The 22,331-nt window shown below is 33.3% G+C and overlaps 1 protein-coding gene across 4 annotated transcripts; it reads left to right on the top strand.

Annotated features, from left to right (window-relative positions):
* Positions 1-3,577: 3,577 nt before the first annotated feature.
* LOC134274281 (uncharacterized) lies at positions 3,578-21,888 on the top strand. Of its 4 annotated transcripts, none has more exons than XM_062756539.1 (29): positions 3,578-4,070; positions 8,960-9,126; positions 9,759-9,987; positions 10,273-10,332; positions 10,454-10,683; positions 10,779-10,859; positions 12,077-12,212; positions 12,488-12,696; positions 13,539-13,612; positions 13,809-13,872; positions 14,490-14,690; positions 15,013-15,194; positions 15,313-15,938; positions 16,191-16,699; positions 16,879-17,016; positions 17,135-17,233; positions 17,331-17,445; positions 18,175-18,437; positions 18,625-18,736; positions 18,925-19,060; positions 19,380-19,510; positions 19,615-19,740; positions 19,838-19,933; positions 20,092-20,283; positions 20,796-20,846; positions 21,115-21,207; positions 21,307-21,402; positions 21,491-21,582; positions 21,733-21,888. In XM_062756539.1, the coding sequence occupies exons 1-29, from the start codon at positions 3,980-3,982 to the stop codon at positions 21,760-21,762; spliced, it is 4,629 nt and encodes a 1,542-aa protein (XP_062612523.1). In that variant the 5' UTR covers positions 3,578-3,979; the 3' UTR covers positions 21,763-21,888. The 4 variants fall into 4 exon arrangements, with proteins under 4 accessions (XP_062612523.1, XP_062612520.1, XP_062612521.1 ...); XM_062756536.1 differs by having other exon boundaries at positions 18,172-18,437; positions 18,925-19,056; positions 19,376-19,510; XM_062756537.1 differs by having other exon boundaries at positions 18,172-18,437.
* The last annotated feature ends 443 nt before the right edge of the window (positions 21,889-22,331 follow it).

Here is a 22,331-nt window from a genome sequence, read left to right as displayed (position 1 = left end):
TAACTTTTTTTATGATAGTCACTTCAGGACATGAGATATTGACGTTTTAAATATTTGAGGTTTTTATAAAATAAAAGAGAAAAGGGTCTTGAAAAAAGAGTGACGATTGTTTAAGATCATTAATTCGTTTCTTTTTTTAATTCTAGTCTTTGATAAGTAGATGTAAAGGTGTAAAGGTGTAAAGGGGGCACTAACAGTGGACAGCTTTAAGCATCTTAACATTTATCATAATAAAAAGGGGGCAATTTGATTGTTCAAAACTATGAAAAATTTTTCTCTCTCATACGTTTTCCTGTAAAAAATTTTATTTTCACTTTTTAATTAACTCATTTAATATTGAAAGTTTTCAACGTCACACCATTTAGGTAAAAAATTATATGAATGTTTTGAGTATAGCATTTTATATTACCGAAGGGCCAGAAGTTATCACTTCATATTACCTGCAAAATTTGAAAATTCAAACCCTTTTGTAAAATGGCTCCCCTGTTTGTTACTGACACCTATGTAAAAGATAAAGATTTGGAGACGGATCAGAATTTCTCCTCTTTTCGAGGGAGTAAATCAATTCTTTTTTGAGGTTAGGGTTAGGGTTAGTTTTTTGAAAGATAAATAACAAATAAACATCTTTCCATTCCTAAAACATTTTGTAAACAAGTCTCCATGGTAAAATATATTGATAAAACACGCCGTACATTTTTTTCAAAGTGCGTTGATATAATATTTAACGCACTTTGAAGGAACAGTTTTTTTTTAAAGTGATGACATGCACATTTGTTTATTTTAGTATTTAAACAGTAAAAAATATATACAATGGCAAATTTTGGCTCCCTTCCCCATTCCTGGTATAAAATGGTGTTCTCTACAAAGCAGATATGTCTCTTTTCTTCGAATTTCCCTTTCAAGGAAAAAATCTGTTTTTAATGCCCCCGTTATTAAAGGTTGGGTGGATTTTTTTATCAGGATATTATATGCAAAAATTGTTAAAAAAACCCATTCCATTACCATGACCATACCATTAACTTCTGAACAGTTGATGCTAGGACTTTCATACTTCACATGTATATTTCTTGTGATAAAGGGACAAATATTGAAGGAAATGTTCATTGAGTTAAACGGTATACCCATGCATCATGCATATGGGAAAAGTTACATGTAAGAGCATCGCAAGAGCATGCTTTACATATGAACATTTTTTAAAGAGTTAAGTTATCGACAAACAAGTTGATAAAACATGAATATCAACAGTCTCGTTTAAAGTGATCATTTCAAAAGTTTTATGGTATACAGTGTGTTCATTTTTAAATAAAAATATAACTATTTGTGCATTTTTTTTTCATGAAAACTTTGCATGTTAATAAAATGAAACATGAATTTAATGAAAATAATAGTTTCATAATTATATTTTATATCAATGTTTTTCAGTTATTATCAATGTTGTCCACGAACTTTCCGGACAACCTATACATATACAATTCAAACTATACCAGTCATGGTCTGCCAAATTTGCTTGTGTGAACCATTATGCCTGTAGTTTGATAGGAGGTAGAATCTTTACACGGTTTCTTCAATACTAGTGACTGATAAAATTTTAGCAATCTCCTCTAATGCTTGTGTGAAATCAAAGTTGTCTCTCTTTGATAGGTGACCGAAGTTCGAGGATTGCAAGTTCTGATACATTGTGAGAATAGTGTACATCTTTTTTAATACATATTGATATTCATATCTGCCATTTTTATATATTTAAAGTTACTCAATTGATTACAGAATAAATACTGCTGCTGAAACGCAAATTTTTGTAACCCCCCCCCCTCTTCACTCAAACATTCTAAGAAAAAAAATTACAGCTAATTTCTAATCTTTAAAGCTAATTTATAACGAAATTTTTTTAATTGAATACTTAATTAGAAAGTGTTGTTTAAAATGCTGTGATTTGTCAAGATTTGTTTGAATATTCTACCTCCAAAATGTAAAATACAAAAGCGCAAGAATAAATGATTGCAAGCAGATTTTAAGAAACTTTATTGCACTTCTTTCGATCCCATACCTTTTTGCATCAAAATCCCACATCTACTTCAAAAATAATTCTCTTTACACCCCACCCGAGTAAGTATATGCATCAATGCTGCAAACAGATATCAAATATGCAGACAAAGTCGTTTACGACAACTAAATTAAGAGATACGCAACACCTCTTTCAATTTCAGACCTTTTTCTCGAAAACTAACCTCTACTTCAATCTAATTATCTATACATCTTTCACCCTCCCATATGTTTTGTTGTGATACAAAACTTGTAAATTGGACTAGAGCTCCTTAGATCAATTTTTTCGGAAGACATTTTTTTGCTTTTCAAGCGTGTTTTGTAGCCGTTATACACAGACAAAAATATATGTATACGAAAGTTAACACAACATAGCGATATACTTTGAGATACATTAGAGAGCTAATGTTGAGAAAATGTTTTTCTGAAATAAAGTTAATTAGTGTTCCTCACGTTGTGGTAAAAATATCGAACTATCAAAGTCGTAAATATTTGATATGAAACATCTTATATTAGCATCTCATTAAGGAAAGACAGCCGTACAGAGAACACTAGAGGAATGTAGGTAAAGTTTAATGAAATTAAGGGAAAAAATCAGCGGTGTGTGCTGCCTATGAAATTTTAATTTTCATGAAATTTTTATCTTACTGACCTAGTCTTTTTATGAGAAATGAGTGCACCGGTACGTAAAAATAAAAATACAAAACAAAACAAAATTTGTTGAGATTGCAAAACTGCCTTTTGTTTTTAATTCTGGGTTTTGTACGATGCATGGTCCGTCTAGAAATAACGATTTCCATGTTATGGGAAAAATAAAGTAACAGGTAGTTTTATAATAACGATCACTTGAAACTCTATATTATTTTATTTATATTTTATAATTATATTACTCTATATTTTGTTAAGACTTCTCCATCTCTTTTTAAGAATTAAGTTGATAAAATTGCGAAGATGCCCTACAAATAAAAAAAAAAATATGAAGAGTAGCTACTGCCAGCTCGAATGGAACAATTAAATCAACGGTAAAATCCCTGAAGTTCCTGTATGTACCTTTCCAGAAATTGTTTTAACATATATTAATGGTGATAGCCTTCCTCGATTTCTAAACACTAAGATGTAAGTATTTGTGTACATCAAAATTCGATTTCAGCTGACATTTAAAGAAATTTTAACAGGTTATATTTTCCATGTTTGCTAAAGAAATCTTTGTATCTAATACGAGGTATAAACTTGAAGAAAAAAATAAGGTTAAAAATGAACAGATCAACTAACATTTACTTTACACAAGAAAAAAATGTAAATTTGAATTCAAATGTTTCGAGCTGAAAAAATGTCAACATGTACAGTTTTATGTTCCCCGAGACGTACCTTTAGCCCAAATATTTATGTATATTTTGGGCTACATGTTTACAAGCTAGCTTGTAAATTTGTCTTCGATAGATCATCGGCGCTCACTAAATAAACCGAGAAAAGCAAACATTCGTATAAGTATAGTATACGCAGCGAATACATTGGGGGTAGCGCGGACGGATTTTTTCATTACGTCGATCACTTCATGATGATACGATCTCCATCAAATAATTAAGAAAATCATAATTAAAGGATTATTAAAAGGATTGACTGATGGGAGTTGATAAATATCGCATAAATGACGCGAGTATAGCGAGGAGGCATTAAATAAACCTGGAATACAGCGAACTGTTATTTTCGGCAGTTTTCTATTAACCTCGAGAAGTCTCGGGTGTTAACGGCGCAACCTTAAAGGATTCGTTTTTCATTCTAATGCGACAGTCCTGATTAAATTACCCATTGATTATAGAGAAATGTCTGCACTCCACGAAGGATGCTAGTGAGATTTAGGAGCATTTTTCGGACTTTTAAATGCCATTGAAATGCGAAATAAGAAGGAAACGTTTGGCTCCGAGCAGTGTCCCAAAAGATGCAAATCATTGTCTGGACTATGACTTTACTGGGAATATGTGTAGCCACGCTCATTCTTACAGCAGCTGGTTCCATTCAAAGTGAAAAAGGTGAGGTTTTAATTTTTAATGGAAAAAAAATTACACATGTATATAATTTTTTATGTTTTTAATTTCAAATAGGAATTAAATCGCTTTGAATTGTATACCTTATCAAATTTATCGATTTTATGGAAACATATTGGAATTTATTTTGAATAGACAAACATGCCATATGACTATTTTAAAAAGTTAAATAAGCAAATGCATAACCTTTGAAATTTTTCAATCAATAGTTGTGCAGATTTGAAAAGGGGCTATATTCTTCGAACAATGGTCTGATATATTTTTATACTTCTCTTCTTTTTAATTGAATGTGGAATGTTGAAAGAAATAAAATGCTAGAAGAATGACTCAATGATAAAATTGCATATGAAGGTATGAATAGGTGCAAAAGTATACTATGATAGGTTTGCTTCTTATGTGCTCAAAGACATATTGAAGCCAACATTAATTGCTGATCAAAGAATGGGAAAAAAGGAACTGTCATGCACACCCTTCTCAGAACCATCTGCACGGGAGCTATCCTTCTGTATCAAGATTGAGCTCATTTTTTGAAAGACGAGCGGTTACGTGTTTTTACAAGGAGAGCCAACATTCCTCATCTCAATTAATTAATAATCAGTTTTACCCCAAATGTATCAAACAGCTTAAGATATAAGTCTTTAAAAAAAAAACAAGCTAAAATTAAAGTACGAACGAATATAAGCAAGCAAACAAACAAACAATCATACAAACAAAAATCAACCCCTCCCACCCAAAAAAACCCAACGGAAGTAAATCAATTAATAAAAAAAAAATGAAAGTGCATGTCACATTTTGTGCATAAATCAAGGGCAACAATAGAATATGGTTATTCAAGATTGTGATATAATTTTCACATACAGATAAAACTATACATAAAACAATGAGTACATACACATTTAATATAATGGTACAATATTTTTTGTAGAATTCTGCATATATTAAATTGAAGTATGATAAAGATAAATCAAGAATAAATTTAAAATATGCACTTTGTGCGTAAATATCATTTTATTTATCGACCTAAAAATTAGATTTGTTTTTGAAAGTTCATTTTTACCGGTGAACTTTAGCGGTACAATTTATCTCTACAAACAATAAAAAGATTGTTACGACGCCATTCTAAGCTTCAATGGTTACTTAACAAGCAACTGTATTAAAAAGATAGTCCCATGTAGCGATGTTTAAAATGTTACATTGGCTCGTAAATAAATTTATCTAAACCTTGATATTCACAGCAGAGTAATCCTCTTTATTTGCAAATGTATTGCCCAGAACCATATTATTTGCACACAGAAGATTTGTTCACATAAAGAATATATGTAATCGTGCATTCCATCTTTAAATGATATCACCGTTGTTTATAGAAATAGGCGTTGTTGTATAATAAACACATAAATCTGAAAGTTAAAAGGACGCAAAGAATACTGCACATACTGAACACTCCAAAGCTCACTAGTTAATATATCGTTTATAAATTATGTACATTTGTCTGTGTGTAAATACACGAAAATGCATGTATGAAAATGCATTTAATTAATAATGTAAGAGTAACTCTTAATTTTTACTATACAGTATGCTTTAAATGGTTTTACATCTTGTTGATGCCTTTGTTTGGTCAAAATTTAATGTTAGATCCGCTCGCATATGCGAGCGGAACTAACATTTAATTCTAATTAGATTGTTGTTTGGTAAACTTTATAATTACCAATCTTAAAAAAAAATGAATTTATCTTTTAAGTAGTGTACTAACAGAGAGAGAGAGAAAGAGAGAGAGAGGGAGAGAGAGAGAGTCCTTTATATGTACATGGTATCTGTTCTAAAAGTTAAAGAATGCCTTTCATGTGTTATCGATACTAGAAATGTTTGCTTAATAAAACCCAAGTGACAGGTCTCAATTGCCAGTGTTTACTTAACATCAAACTGTCCCAAACAACAATTGGGAACAAAAATCAAGCAAGTGAAAACGTCGTTTTTACTTCCCAAATTTCACGGTGGCGAAAAACACGCGTTTGTCCCTTAAATGAGTGTCAAATAAACAGGAATAATAATGGGCTAAGTGGACCTCTTTGTAACGAGGTGAATGTAACACCAAAATTTGGATTTATCACGAAACTTCGAAATCGGTGTCCACTATTAAATTTATGTTACTTTGCCTGATTTTTTAATAGGAAAAAATGTCCAAATAATCACGAATTAAAAAACCTGCACGATATTAGAGGTTAAATTGAATAATAAAGAAAGATCAAGTATTTCTTTGAAACTTGAGTAAGTGTTTTACGCGAAAAAATATGAGTACGTGTTTTGTAGCTATACGCTCTGGAATGCATTCTGATACATGTTAAATGGGCACATAGATACTCATTTCGACACATTTTGGGTTATGAAAATCTGAAAATTGCCTGAGAATTCCTTTATTGTATAAATCCACAGAATTTTATGGACACGAAGTTGAGTTTCAGACTGAAATAAAAGCTGCCATGCATTGCATATTTTTCGTCACAGCATCAAAAAAGATTAACTCGCTCTGAAGTAAACATTTCTTCCCATTCATACGGCATTCAGACTTTTTATGGCTATTTACCATTTTCACTCTCAAAGACATGCGATAGTAGTCCGAGAAATCCACATACATTTTTCTTTTTTACCTAGGAATTAAGATTATACATATCGAAAAAATTCCTATGCAATAAGTGGCAGTCTCGGCTCTTTTAAATCCCACCTTTATCCATTGCGGGAAAGTTGTAAAATTCTTATCGAATATACTTTGTTATCAATTTTCCATTTAATACCCAAATTGATATATATCCCTATAAATTTATGCGTGGACATTTACCTAAGGCTCAAGAGATTACATTACACTGCCCGTAGTGTTTTACCTCGCATCTGTAAGAAACTAAAGCATTAACAATGTCTGTCTTTTCACATATTTTTTTTTATTATTTCGATGTAGAGTTATGTTAAGCTGGATACCACCGAAAGGCTTTTTTCATTAACTGATGAGAGTTTATGGTAAACGCTGTCTTACAAATGTTGATATGCATGAAGATATTTCGTAAAATGTGTCATGTAGTGAAAATTCATTGAAGAAAGTTAATTTTTGGTGAAAATTAAAACTTTTGGTGAAAAATTAAATAAAATTTTATTTTTCTTAAATTTGAGGTTAAATGCTCTTTGCAAGTAGTTCTGAAAAAGAGGCTCATCAAAAGCAAAAAATATTGAAAACTTTACTAAGCTGTGGTTATCTTGTCTTCATTCTTCGAGGAATCCCCTGCCGAGAAAAGCATCGGAGGACTTTAATAATCATAATTTTCTGAAGCACCTAGACACCATTATTTTATCAAAGTTCCGTGCATGTACATAATAAACGTAGTGATTTTTTTTGTATAAAAAAAAGTCAAAAAGTTCTAACTTTTGTTAACACTCAAATACTGAATTTAAACTATGCAGAAAAAAATATTTGTTTGAAATTCCTAGTTCAATTCATACTGCCAAGCATTTTAATTTAAGTGTCTCAGCAGAATAAGATATTTTGATTTACACTGTACATGCATGTATAAATCAAAGAAATGTAGGGATCTACAAGTGTGTCAACAGACTAAATACCTTTAAGTCGTAAAATTCGTTTAAGAAGAACTGAGCATATATTGTTTCTCAATAATCGATTGTCCATGAGCTGCTCTTGTCAATGATTGAGGGGACATAGGAGCATGCCAACAGTCACAAAGGGGAATTCAGATATTAATGCAATTTATCACTTATATTTAATATGAATTCATTGCCAACATTGTTACGAACGTCATAGAGAAATGCGCCATTAGGGGAGTTACATTAAGACACAATAGGACTACGATTGAGACCGGCGTATAATACTCGGTTCTGGCTTGATCAAATTGGCCAAGATGTAAAAATTAGTTCAATTAACTTCCTAAAAAACGTTGAAGAAGGCGGGCAAGTGATTAAGTTTAAGAGTGCTTGTATTGAAGTATTTGTAAGGCAACCACCTGCCCACTTAGTTTGACAAATAGTTGTACCTCTGTGTTTGACCCAGTGTGAGCATGTATCGTTTATAATCGAGAAAAAGGGGGTAGCTATTGATTTCGTGTGACAAATTGAAGATCACACGTTGCTTTGGAATGTCTCAAAATCCCCTAATACGAATTTAAAAGATGAACCCGCACATTGAACTAAATCTTTAATAACGTGTAATTTTTGTCATACATTAGAGTGATATAATTGGATAAATTATATATATGTACCCTTTCTTCCAATTTCATACTCATAATTCTCTTTCTTACTCGGTCGTGATTGGTCGTAAATCGTAGTTTACAAAGACGTCCGCGCGCGATCAAATACAGTGTACGTCGTTAAAGGCACCGCGTTGATCGATTAGATAAAAGTATCACTATGGTGTCATGTATTGGCGCGAATAAAATAATCATCCTGAATTTCTTTTGACATTTTTCACCTTTCTCATGATCCGAAATTGGGTTGTTTTGTTGTCGGACAAGTAATTTACGACAACCTGTTCACAATCACAATATCAAAGCGTATACCCCATTATCTAACGTAGAATAGAAGGAATCTATTTTAGCCTGAACTCGGGAGCTGAAATATTTCAGAAATATGATAGATAACAATTAATTCGCTTCGTTTATTACAAAGAACTTTCAATTCCGAGTTCCAAATTCTCTCTGATAAATTAATAAAATATTAAAGAAAAAGCTTACGTATAACTCCTGTTTAATACTTTTTAAATTATCGCCAATATCGAAAAAAATGAAGACGCACTAAGTTCTATCTTCAAATCTTTAGAATTGAAAGATAGTGTGTACATTAATACTATCAACTGAAATGAGATTTTTTTTATATTGAAGATCCCTGCCTACCGGAACACCACAGCATTATCGATGACTTCCGAAGAAGTACGAAGTACCGATCGAAGGCGAGCGACCGGCGGCTCTGCGACAATAGCCTCTCCCCGGGGTGGTACCGATTCAAAATCAATGGGACGGACGCTGACATGCCAACCAAATGTGTTAAGGTGACATTTATCTCAGATCCTATTTGACATTTATACTGTAATGGAGTTAGAAATATTTATAACATTAGCATAGTTGCCTGTATGCAAACATACAAGAAAAGCTCGGACATGATGTATTTGAAGAATCCAATAACTGTATATTACGAGAAAGGGTGGAAGCAATTAAGATAAAAAGCCTTTTTTTATCATCAACACTTTATATAGTAAAGGGTTGATCACTGACATCAATTAACAAGTAAATGTAAATTTGAAACTCTATATAGATTTAATGACGATAAGAAAGACATTGATGTTTTAATGCACTTCGATTGTTCAAATATTTGTGAAATAGTTCAGATATAAATTCCTTCAATCATACGATACTGAATGCACTCCTTTTAATTTCAAATAACTGTTCAATCAGTAAACGGGAAATTCTATCTACTAGTTCAGGGGTCCTGTTTCTTAGAGGGCTTTGAATAACTTCATTAGGAATCTGATCTACCCGGTATTTTGAAACTTTCAAAACTATCTTTTTAAAACTCTCATTTAAGTACATCCGATAATTGTATAGACACACTACGGTGATCCACTTTATTGAGAAGCGAATAAATCTACAGAATCTTAATACAAATTGACATCCTTTTACTCAGGTAAAACGATGTGGAACAGCCGCTCCAATATGGCTCTCCATACCAAAAGAAGGCATGCCAATCCCAGGAGCCACCAAAAGCGGAAGTGCCTGTGTCACGTGGGCCCCAAGAGGAGAACGTCCGGAATGTTGTCCAATCAAATTTCCAGTAGAAGTCAAGAACTGCATCAATTTCTTTGTTTACAAGTTAACAAGTACAGGGGGTTGTGATCTAGCTTACTGTGCCGAAGGTAGCTATAGAAAACACATTCTCTCTATAAACTCAGTAAACGGACAGATAAAACTTGCATCATGAAAGCTTTGACTTTTCACAACTTTATACAGAATAATAAAGGACATTTTTTCAAATCCACAAAATTAAAAACTGTTTCGAAGGTAATTCGTTTGATACTTAATATACAACATTTTACATCAACAATCCTAATTAAACAGAAGCAATAAATACGATATAAAAATGTTTCTACTTTATTGAACCTTTCCCTCTCAATTTTGTGGCCTTTGAATTGTTTTTCCAGTTCCAAAAAAGACTTGCTCAACTGGACAAGTGTACATACGCCATTTAAAGAAATGTATAGGTAAGCATAATGTTGGTAATTTTCATCATAAGAAGCCTTTGTTTATTTTCAAAAAGCAAAAGAAAATACAAGGTCATGAAAGTTATATTTAATTTTTATCAATGAGTTCATAAACTTCCAGACTACAACGTCAGAACCAGCAAGCCGTCCCTTCAAGTGAGCGTGTCCAGAAAGAACGCCATGATAACGTGTACCTTTCGCGTTCTCAATAAACTGATTGCAATGACGTCACCAACCTTCTACATAGCTTGGTACAGAAAAGAGCGCGGGCTTTCTCTGATTAAATCTACTTTTACCAGAAAAACGAAAGACTCCATAGTTATCGGGGAACATGCTTTTTCGGGCGATACGGTAAGAGCTTTACCGAATTTTACACCCATTTATATCTATAACATAAACATGTTCCACAACCTTGTAACTTGTTCCTTTTTTTCGTGGAATTTCAGGTGATATGTAGCGTTGAGGAGATTTATCAAATGAGAGACAAGAAAAGCCGAAAAAGTAGACCCTATTTCATCGGTATCAAGGTAAATGAAGTGGAAGAATTTTAAGTCACGCATCGTATATGCTGTTCATTAGCAAACTGCTTTGTCACTAAATTAACAAGTGTTGCCCAATATTTGATCCATACATTAAAGTACACATTGTCAAAATTGTTTAGTTATATTACTCTGTTGTAAAAAGCCCCTTTTGAATTAAATTCTCAAATATAAAAAGACTTCACACCAAAACATCAGACACACCTTTATTGTGTCGTTGAGTAGCTCTCCTTTCTGTTGGGTGAGCTTGATTGACCTACACTTTTGTACGGCCTTTAACAAGAATCTTCGCTGTTCCCGTGTATTTATGGCAATGTCGATTAGTTAGAAAGTTGATTTATTCTAGAGAAAGATTTAAAAGCAGCAAGTACTTGAGAAAACTTTTAACGACTATGGTTTAGTCAAGAACAGGTCAAACTAATAAAATGATTCGTTCGATTCTTTGAAGCAAGTGAAAATATTGCATATCAGGTTCACTAACAAATAACCGTACACCGTGTATTTTCCAAGATTGGATGTGGTTCTTAAAGACGGGTATTTTGTTTTTCAGTGGTTGTAACATGACCTAATCTTTTCTTCATGTGATGTTTAAGTTTTCAAAGGTTGTGTTCTATTGCTGCAATTAGAAAAAATCCCTTCGTCGAATAAACAAATCAGTGATTAAATGTTTCAACACAAAAAGATTGTCTATCCTTTGCTTTTACATGGAAAGCCTACATAATCCACACCGTTTATACACCCGAAATTTGAGGCTAAATACATATGTTGACTGAAAAAGGCGGTTATTAACCCCATTTATATACTTCACATCAGAGTGGAGAGCAAATTCAAGGGCCGAGAACATGTATACATGCAAGACAAAGTTATCATTTTGAGAGAACGCTTTTTCTTGGATGATTTTATGCGTAAAAAATTCTCATGTTCACAAATTGTACAAAACATTATTGAAATATCCTATACGTACCTAAAGACGCCTTACGTACAGGAATTGGTTTTCATTAAGTGCGAACTCATGGAGTGCAAATTTTATAGATAAATACAAATTTAGCTCCGAAATCATGAATTTTCTGTATTCATATTAAGGTAATAGGAAAGGGGCGTGTCGGTGTTAGAGGGGGTTCGTTTTAAATTTGGAATACGACATTAAAAGTTTATGAACATGGTTATATAAAAGATTTTAATTCGATATCTTATTTATTTTGTAGCTTTTACGAAAGAAAATAGTTCTTCGAGAAGACAGGCCGGTAGCAAACGTATCCCTAATATCAACAGTACCTATAGTATGTGACAATAACACCCACACATGTGGCATCACTATTAGGCTCTCCCTGCAAACACCAGGTAATGATAGAAATTCATTCTTTAAACACAGGTGTCCACGAAAAAAAAGTTGAAGACATAAAAAAAAAAACATGTTAACTTGATTGAAAGGTAATATTTGATTTCTGTTTTATTACCACATTATCCCTTTAACATTTCTTAAAGAATCTGTTGTAATGTTTAATTAAGTTACACCTAATCTTCTACGACCATCCCATATCATTGACACGGCAGTATTTGCTTTTTCTTTTTCGTGTGTTGATGTGATTAATGAAATGTTTTTTAATTGATGAAAGGCGACATTTCTCCTGAAATCACATTTGAGAAATGTGTCATCCACTTTGGAATGGGTTGGAAGTGTCGGAAGAATATCTGCCAGGAACAGACCTTTCAGGTGGCAATGGCCCCAAATCTGAAACATTTTCCAAAACAGAAGCTCTTCGTCAATGGCCAGATTACGACAACAAAACTTTCGTCATGGAAACAGAATCAAATTAAGTTTAAGGTATTAACTTTATAAAGTGGTCTGCCAGTTACATTACTGTGAAATTTTTTAGATCTAAGATGAATAAAAAATATTTGATAAGTGATAGAGGAATGGTAAATAAAACACTTTGGTTGAGACCATATGTTTAATGAGTGCTAATTTGGTTAAGACTGACCGTAGGAAAAACAAGTTTTGATTTTTTAAAATTAGAATATTATTGCAAAAGTCCTCAAAAACTATGCCAAGGTCAAAGATAAATGGAATTTTTTGTTTATTCTAAACCAATTTCAATAAAAAATTGTAATATTTATAGCAAGGAATGTATATTTTCTTGTGGGTAATAAGGTTCATTGAATATGAATGGTGGATTCTAGAGTTAATTTACAGTTTTCCATCCAAGATAATATAAACCATTTCCAATACTAGTATCTCAAAGCAGGTCGTGTAGTTGAGGAACACTACTGGTCTGCATTGACGAGTGTTTGTTAATTAGTCACCGTATCCTAATTGACACTGGCCGGTGTAGGACGATACTTTCCATTAACTCTCTCCAGAATTTTCAAGGACTAATCAATATAGCAATCGTACTGATTATTCTGACTTTCTAGCCTTTAATAGAAATCTTGATGACCAATATCACTCACTTTTATGTGTCACTGGGTCATTTAATAATATCTGTCCATGAATCATAATTTAAAGCTGACCAATGTGCAACAAAGCAATATTTATTGAAATTTGCAGTTAAAAATTTAGTTAGAGAAAAAACAGAAGCAAACAAAAGAGTTTTTGAATTTGTTTGAGATTCATTAAAATGATAATCTTCTATGCGTTTGAAGTCACGACAACTCGCTCTTTTCCAGATGAAGGTTGTTGACTTTCCACCTGCTAGCTGTTACATCTTGAGTGGTGTACACGTTCTCTCATTTGCCGGCAGGTAAAAATGTGCAAACATAAAAATTTCCGAAAAGGTCATTGTTCTTTAAAATTTAAACAAAACTCAAATAGCAAAGGCCAAAGTAGCGTTATCAGAGAGTTGATTTGTTGTTAAGTACATAGTTTCCAGAAGTGCAGCTTAATAACTTTTATTAATCGTGACGTGAGATGATTGGTACATTTTTTTTCTTTTGCAGAGTTCAAAGGTTACAGGAGAGGGGATCTTTTATCCTCCTGAGCAGTGAAGAGACGACCTTAAAGGTAGATTTATAGGAGGATCCAAGAGGCTAGTTGGATATCGAACTGTTATAAACGTCCACCAACCTCTTATTCAGTATAAATTGCAGCACTTCAATGTCGGTCGATAGCTTTTAATGTCTGGACAAGGTTTGCACACGTCTGAAGTGTTTATAGAGGCAAACAGGTCGTGATGGAGCACAGAAATCTGGAGTCTTTTTCCCTAAAGAGTCCTGATTTTTTGCATGGATCAGAACTTGACGTCACAAAATGTCTGAAAAAATTAATTTACAACTTACCAATCCTCTTGAATAACATTAAGATTGCGTAAATCACCCTCTTTGAGAGTTTGTATATATATTTTTCTTAATGCAGATTTCCTTTATAGCTACTCCTCTTAAGCCACTGTAATTCCAATCCTGCCCTTTTTGAAGTTAGGGTGTTTAATTTAACACTCAGTCTTCAAACAGTGCCATTTCCCTGTCATATATATTATAATTTTGTTAAAGAAGTTCAAAACGAAACCTACTTGTAAAAACCTTCTTCCCAAACTGTCAAATAGTTGTAATTTTTGTATGTCTCCAAAGTTGTGGATCTGCTGATATGTCTTTAAGTACTTCTCTTACTTCACTCCATTCCAGGTTCATATCCAGACGATGAAGAACCCGCATCATGATATTTTCAGTCTTTGTGGTCTTGCCCTACGGTATGAGGGCGTAACTGTTACTATAAATAGATGTTCCGAAAGTCTGTGGAACAAACGCTTTACCTTACAGTACCAAGGACTGCAACATAACTCAAGAATAAAAATTTTTGAAGCTCGTAATGGAAATTTATTAACGGTATTTGTATTGAGCATTTTCATTGGTATATAATATCTGTGTACTTTATTCCAATAAAGAATATAGTCCAATATTATGGGAAATTTTAATTTAAAAAAAAGCCCAAAATTTTTACCGGTAGTTAAAAAATTTTGCTTGGAAGTATGACAATTCCCTTTTTTCACCTCTCCACACTTATAAAATAACGTACAGGTCAATTTTATAGAAGAACTTTTAAAATCATCAATTCAATAAAATTATATACCCTAGTAAATCAAGTATACAACATTTTTTTTTAAAGTTTGGGGACAATCCTTATATCATTTCCTCTCTTTGTTTTCAGATTTATATTCATGACCTCGTGCATATTCGTATTGATATTAACTCATTAGATATATCGGCATCCGTCCATGTTTCTGGTTTCCATAGCAATAAAGTTGAAGGTTTATGTGGAACCATTGTCCGCAAGAAAAATAAGAACGCTGTATCCACGGTAACCGATGGTTATGGTGTAAGGGTTTGGAGGTATGATGAGTTTTGGTCCTTTGAACATAGTTAGAATTCTCTTGTATTAAAGTAGTTGTATAGATGCATCACGAAGAAAGATAAAAAATTAAGGTGAAAACATTCTTTTATTCTTCAGAGTGCAGCCCCACCAGAGTCTGTTCCAAACGTCCCCTTCATATCCATATGAAAGAATACAAGCTTCATTTCCAAAGTGTGAATGCTCACCCACGAAATCATCAAATTCATGCACTGAAATCAAAAACAAAAGTGAATTCTATTCTTTTATTTATCAAAAAGACATCACATCGGAATTTTATGTGACAAAAAAGAATCCGATAATCACAAAAACCTACAACATATCAGCCAAAAGTGATATTAGAGATAATCGTGTATCGAAACCAAGTGAAGCCAGACAGCAGTGCAAAGAGGTCATTCGTGATTCTGACCTTTTCCGTAAATGCGTTCCTCTAAGAGGTAGTATTTTGACGGATATCGTCGTAATTTGTGAGAAAATTGCAATAGTACAAGAAAAATCCGTCTGGATACCCATTGTGTTGCGTTTGATGGAAAATGTTTGCAATTTTGCTTATACATCAAACACTTCATTGTCTGATCGGAATGTTACTTCTGGCATCGATCAAGTGACAAAGATTAAGGATTTGTTTCGATGTCCAGAAAAGTGTTTCGAACACGGAATTTGTACTAGAGGCGGATGTGAGTGCTTCAAAGGATACTCAGGTGTAGAGTGTCTGAACAAGGCAGGTAAATTCTAGTTTATTCACTCCTTTTATATTCTGTGTCATAAAAACTGTTAATACCGGTAGTTTACGTTTAAAGTAAAATACTACAAAAATGTCTGCAATTTGTTAAAAACTTTATTTTTTTCAAACAACTGATTTTCCATTATTGTAAATTTTCTGGAACTGATTATCAAAACAGAACATGTAAAATAAATGAGATTACTTCATAATATTAAAAAAACGTGTTAGATGAAAATATCATGACCACATTTAGTTGTCCCAACAAATGACGGTTCCAGCCAATCAACAGAGGTGCGGACCGTGAAACCTACCTCAGATGAAATTTTAACCTCAACAAGTCCATCCGAAGCGCAAAACGCTAATCCAACCAAAGCTGAAGAACAAACAACAAAGGAGCAAACAACTACCAGCACCACCACAACTAGAATCACAACTACCGCCACAACATCAACTTCAAGAACAACGACGACAACAACAACAAAGCAAACACCAACACCAACCACAACGAAAATAACAACTACAACTGTTAGCCCAACAACAACAACCACTTTAAAAACAACTTCGACTGCTAGACCAACAACATTGAAATCAACAACAGTCTCAAAGCAAACCACACCAGCACCAGCTTCACCACCAACAACCGCTCGCCGCAAGATCCCCATGTTTGTGTCTTGTGACACAAGATCGTCTGGTTGCAATTTCGTTTACCTCAGAATCGGACGTAACCAGTATCCAGTTTCATGTCGTGTAACAAACGTTAAGGTAAAAATTGCATGGGGGTCGTCAATCAAATGTTTGCAAATCACAGTGATGAAAGATTACAGTGACGTCTTTAATGAGACCTTTCCTGTAAAAGGAAGCTTAGCTAATCTTGATTTGTTTATTTCTGTCATGTAGTGTCTGGTATTATCTTGTTCTGTATAAAATTCTTTATTTTTAAGTTCAACAATAAAAAATGGATACAAAGGCAGCAACCTATGTTTGTCAACATACGGTACGTCACCCCGACGCTTGCTGAATGTCTACTTAATACTTCCGTAACAGTCCCAACTGATGGCGATCCCGTGTTTAAAGTGGAGGTATCTATTTGTCTACATTTTCATTGTTGTAACTTCTGGGATATCAGTAAATGGTCTTTTATCTGACATCGTTTCTAAATCTGTACACTTCATTACGATACCTTCTGTTTTTGTTCAGGTTTTGGACGCTGGTAATGAGGTTCTCTCAGATAAATTGTTTTCCAAAGTGAATAAACAGTGCCAGAGCTGTTCGTATTGGCGGGGTTGCCGAATAAGGGTAATATATAAATGTACTGGCTTTACTAAAAGATCTTCAAGAGAAACATGGTTAATCTCAGTTTTAAATTCATGTAATGGTTTGTTTTCTGTTTCAGCGTAACTTTTGTGTGATGGATGGGAAGTGTTATATGCACAAAGATAAAAACCCTTCAAATAAATGCGAAGTTTGCTTAGTGTCTTCATCTAGAAATCAATGGACAAAGAGTGAAGGTAAAACTAAAATAATTAAATGTTTGTCCTATTCGTGTTCGACTTATTTTGTAAGGTGGCAACCCTTGTTGAAATATCACAAAATTCATTCATAATTGAATATGCATGTATGCATATTTATGAATACTAGTTTTTTCACAGTTCTCTCAATTAAAATTTTAACAATACTACTCGAATTATTCAGATTAATTTAAAGAAAATATGAACAATAAAATTCTTTCTATTTTATGTTTTGAGAAACGAATTATTTGTATTTGTTCATTTAAAGACAGTTTCGTTTTCTATAAATAAGCAACTATGTTTGGAGAATAAAACAAAAGAGTTCAGAATTTCTATCAATTAAATATCTAAATTTTAACGGACAAAAAATGATAAAATATTCAAAAAGAATCCTAAAATTTTCAAATCATTAAATAGTAAACATAAGTACGTAACATATATCAATTAGAAAAAATATAAACCTTTATTAATTGTGAGTGCAAAAGAACCTTTGATCGGCGCTAACAAGTTATGCGCACTAAAATTGATAATCCCAGTAACAAATGCATTCTGAGAAACCCAGCAACGCTAAGAGAGAAAAAATGCGTTTGGAAGCAATTTAAACTGTAAAACATTTATACTGCACTACCATACTTTTACCCAGATCTTTCTATGTCTAGACTGTTTTGTCGTTCATTTCCGATGTTAGACAAAACTTAGGTGTTTTAAATTTATTCTTTTGGTGAGTAGATAACCTTCCCCCAATTCTACAAAGAGACCCTTACGAGTTCTCGGTCGTGGAGGGAGACACCATTAATAGTAAGATTATGGCCTATGACCCAGAAGGGTCTGAATTAACGTACAAAATAAACAGCACCAAAGCCACCGTGCAGCAGGAAGGGAGATTCTTCTATAAGACGAAAGTTTCCTCCCTTGGAAGAGATGGGTACTTCGAATACTTCAACATTTCCATAACAGACGAATGTGATTTGCAGTCCTCTATAATTGTGAAGGTGTGTGGAGAATTCTTTGATGATTTTATGATGATTGTCACGATGATAAGAAATTGAGAAAAATCCTTTTACAACTATTATTTATTATTGAAAAAAGTTTCCAAGGAAAGGATTTTCATTAATAACAAAGCATTTAATAAAATTTATAAAAATCATTTTAGGAATTACACGTTGTGTTTATTGTTAGGTGGCAGTGAACATGTGCAACTGTCGAAATAACGGAACCTGTATTGCAAAAGATATTGCAAAACCAAACCAAGCAAGAGTTGCTGAATGTAACTGTCAACATCCATTCTCAGGTGGGTCGCTTTCTACAGACATAAAACCAAATTAGGTTGATTTTGAAGATATCTTTAAAGCACTGCTGCCTTTAACCCAAAAAGCACAATTCCAAAAAGATCAGCAAAAAGATCAGATTAAAATTCTAACAGGATTTCTGTGACTTATGCTAAAGACTAATGAATTTTGCACTTTTGAACACGTAAAGGCTCCCTATGTGAGAGGTCGCCAGACTTCTGTGCCACCCGACCGTGCTTCCCTGGCGTCCAGTGCACGAACCTGAATACCTCCTACAGATGCGGTCGCTGTCCCCCCGGCCATGCTGGAAACGGCGCTATCTGTAAGTAATGCCTTCCCAAACAGCAGTTTTTAAGGAGGATTAGCCTAAATTCTCCAAGATTGACTGCTGTTTGATATCGACGACCTGTGATTTAAAGGTCGGTGCTAAATATCAATCAATTATGTTTTCCAACGAATTGCGATAAATTCTAGGGCTTAAGAGAGATTAAATGAAAGTTTGTTTTTTCTACCAAGAATTTCAGAAAACTTTCAAATGTTGTAAAGGGTCTGTTTTTCTGTGATTGATGGTTTTGGAAGTCTTGATACGAGTCCTTAGAGCTGAGAAAAATGTTACATAGTCTATTTTATATTTAATCCAGGTAGACCGTCGTGTAGTTCTTCACCCTGCTTTGAAAATGTTACTTGCACTAATGATCTTTATGGGGAGAAGGGATTTAGATGTGGATATTGCCCTCGATTTTACAGAGGGGACGGTGTACGGTGCAATAGAACAGGTTGTTTGAATAACATTTATAAAATTCAACTTACTTGCATAATAATCTTGTGGTATAAAATAAAACTTTATGCAGGTATACTTAGTTCAAAATTATCTGTTCAGATTTAGATGCATGTAAATATGGTGTATGTCCTAGAGAAGGCAGGTGCGAGAACATTGCGCAGTTTCCGGGATATCGATGCTCATCGTGTCCACGGGGTTACCAAGGAGACGGCATCAAATGCTCAGGTTTTATTTCATGAATTTTTAACATAGAATTCTGAATTTATACTAGGCTAGATTTATATTTTCAAGAAATTTTTAATGCGATATATTTTCTTTTTAGCACCTTGCAGAATGAATTGCCAGAATGGTGGATCATGTATAAATGGCAACAAATGCTCATGTAAGCCGGGTTATGGTGGTGTATCATGTGAAAAAGGTATACAAAATAATTTTATGATTATATATCTAGTGCTACGAGAAGTCTTACTTCGAAATTTTAGTACTGCCTTTGCGCTATTAAAACATAACCTTAAACGTCATCAATACCACATGTAAAAATTGTGAAATCTTAAATTAATTATATTCTTATTTTAGAGACTTGTTCGGTAAGATGCTTGAATGGGGGTCAGTGTTACAATGGAAATCGTTGCCTTTGTCAAAAAGACTACACAGGCTACTATTGTCAGACGCCCATCTGTAATCCCCCATGTCAAAACAACGGCATGTGTGCTCGCCCGGGCACCTGCTACTGCCCTTTTGGGTATTACGGCCCAACATGTGAAAGAAGTGAGTATCTTGTGAATGAAGCACCATATAGCACACAACTAAAAGTCTTGAATTGCATGCACTTTGATACTCAATCACCAGATTAATAAATAAGATTTTTCTCCAGGATATCTTTAAAAACAATTGCTTGAATGCCTTCACCCGACGGACTGGCTAAAATTACCAGACTCGGAACTTATTTAAAATCCAGAAAAAGATTTGTAATGCATTTTCAAAAATTGTATTTTAAAATTCAGCAAATTTCCTGGGAAAAATTTTGGTCAACCTACCGACCCAATGTTTTTATCCTGAGTCGGGAGAGGACAGGCAAGCTTTTTTTTTTAAAGTTGGTCCTATTCAGTCAAGAATCTGTTGTTTTCAAATTTTGACTTGATTATTCAATTTCTTTCTGGTGTTGGTGTATCTTTCACACAGTACATTTTCATAACTAACAGTACTGTATAGCCTTCTGTTTTGCCTCTTTTGCAAGTAGAAGTAGGCGTAGTCATATTTTGCTGACTTTCTTATTACAGCTATGTGCTTTCGCAGATGCAGATACTTGTGTCAGCTGAATTTTAAAAGATGTTAGTATTTTATTTTTCTTTGGTTTAAAATCAGTGTAAATAACAAAAATGGGACTCATGTTAAGTTTTTGTCTTTTATGTTTATTCTCTAACTCCATAGTGAATTGTTTTATTATCTTAATGTTTATTTATTAAAGATACTAACAATATTAACAAAAAACAAATCACCATATTTATTCTTATGATCTACATTAAATAAACTCCTTAAATCACTGAACTTATTTTAAGGAAAGGTCTACTGCTTATGTTTGTAAATTGCACTTTTTAGCTACATGTTGGACATATTGTCAAAATGGTGGACGTTGTGTGTTTAATTCGTGTTTGTGCTCAAGAGGTTGGACGGGTATTCATTGTCAAATACGTACGTACATTATTTATTGGTGCAATATTGATAAATGACTATTGCTTAACTAAAATATATCGATTTATGATTTTAAAAAATTGTTGTTTTTTTTGACAGCAAAATGTGAAATTGGTTGTATGAACGGAGGAACATGTGTGGGAACAAATCAGTGCCGATGTCAAGCCGGGTACTGGGGCTCATATTGTCAACATGGTAAACATGATGTTTCAGTTTTGTTATTTTGCAAAGACAATAATTAATCTAACGATGAAATTTGTACTTTTATTTTCCTTTTTTGCAGCATTGTGTTGGCCAAGATGTCGTTATGGAGGCCAATGCATAAAACCAAATGAATGTAAATGCCAACCTAACTATTCTGGTCGATACTGTCAGGTAGGGCTTTGAAGTTATAGCCCAATTACTGATGTGTTATTTTCCAACATGTTATATACTAAACTGTAAAGAATTGTTTAATATTTAATGGTCAGAATATGAGCATCCTTGCATAGTATTACATATGACATGTATGTTTTATCTTTGTAGATCATAAGATCATCAAGTCGACCATCATGATAAATTTGGTGCAAATCTTTACTCGGTATGCGGGGATTTATTATAATGTACTCATTTTTTTCTTGTTGGACTTTTTTATGTTTATATTGGAGTATTTTATTGTGAAGAGAGAGAGAGAGAGAGAGAGAGAGATTGAATACATTAAAATGAAAAAACACTGTTTCCTTGTTTTATTATATCATGAATCAGATGTCAAAGCGCTTGGTTAGTTACTGTACATAAACAATTATTTTTTCTATATATACATCTCATAAAATGGAAATAAGGTTATTGTATAAAGGTCCCCAAAGAATCACTTTTTTACATTGGGAGAAAAGTAACCCGAGTAAGATTTGCATCCTGACTTAATAGTTGTATCTACGTCAAACTTGCCCTATAAAGTAGAATTTCCTCTACTAAACACTCTCCAGTGTCAGATTTTCGATTGGAAGAGGTGTTACTTTGTAGGTTAAAGCCCCTTACCTTTATAACTAGTCTCCTCTCCGCTGCTTGTATTTTCTTAAATATTTTATTATAATACAGCCAACGTCCCAAACTAGTTTAAAAAGTTAGACATTGTTTCAATTTTG

Source organism: Saccostrea cucullata, unplaced genomic scaffold, assembly GCF_032062105.1.
Source record: "Saccostrea cucullata isolate Sc308-1 unplaced genomic scaffold, CSIRO_AGI_Scuc_v1 ctg129, whole genome shotgun sequence".
Classification (NCBI taxonomy): Eukaryota; Metazoa; Mollusca; class Bivalvia; order Ostreida; family Ostreidae; genus Saccostrea; species Saccostrea cuccullata.
Note: the sequence above shows the minus strand (reverse complement) of the source record. Positions and strands in the feature narration are given on the sequence as shown.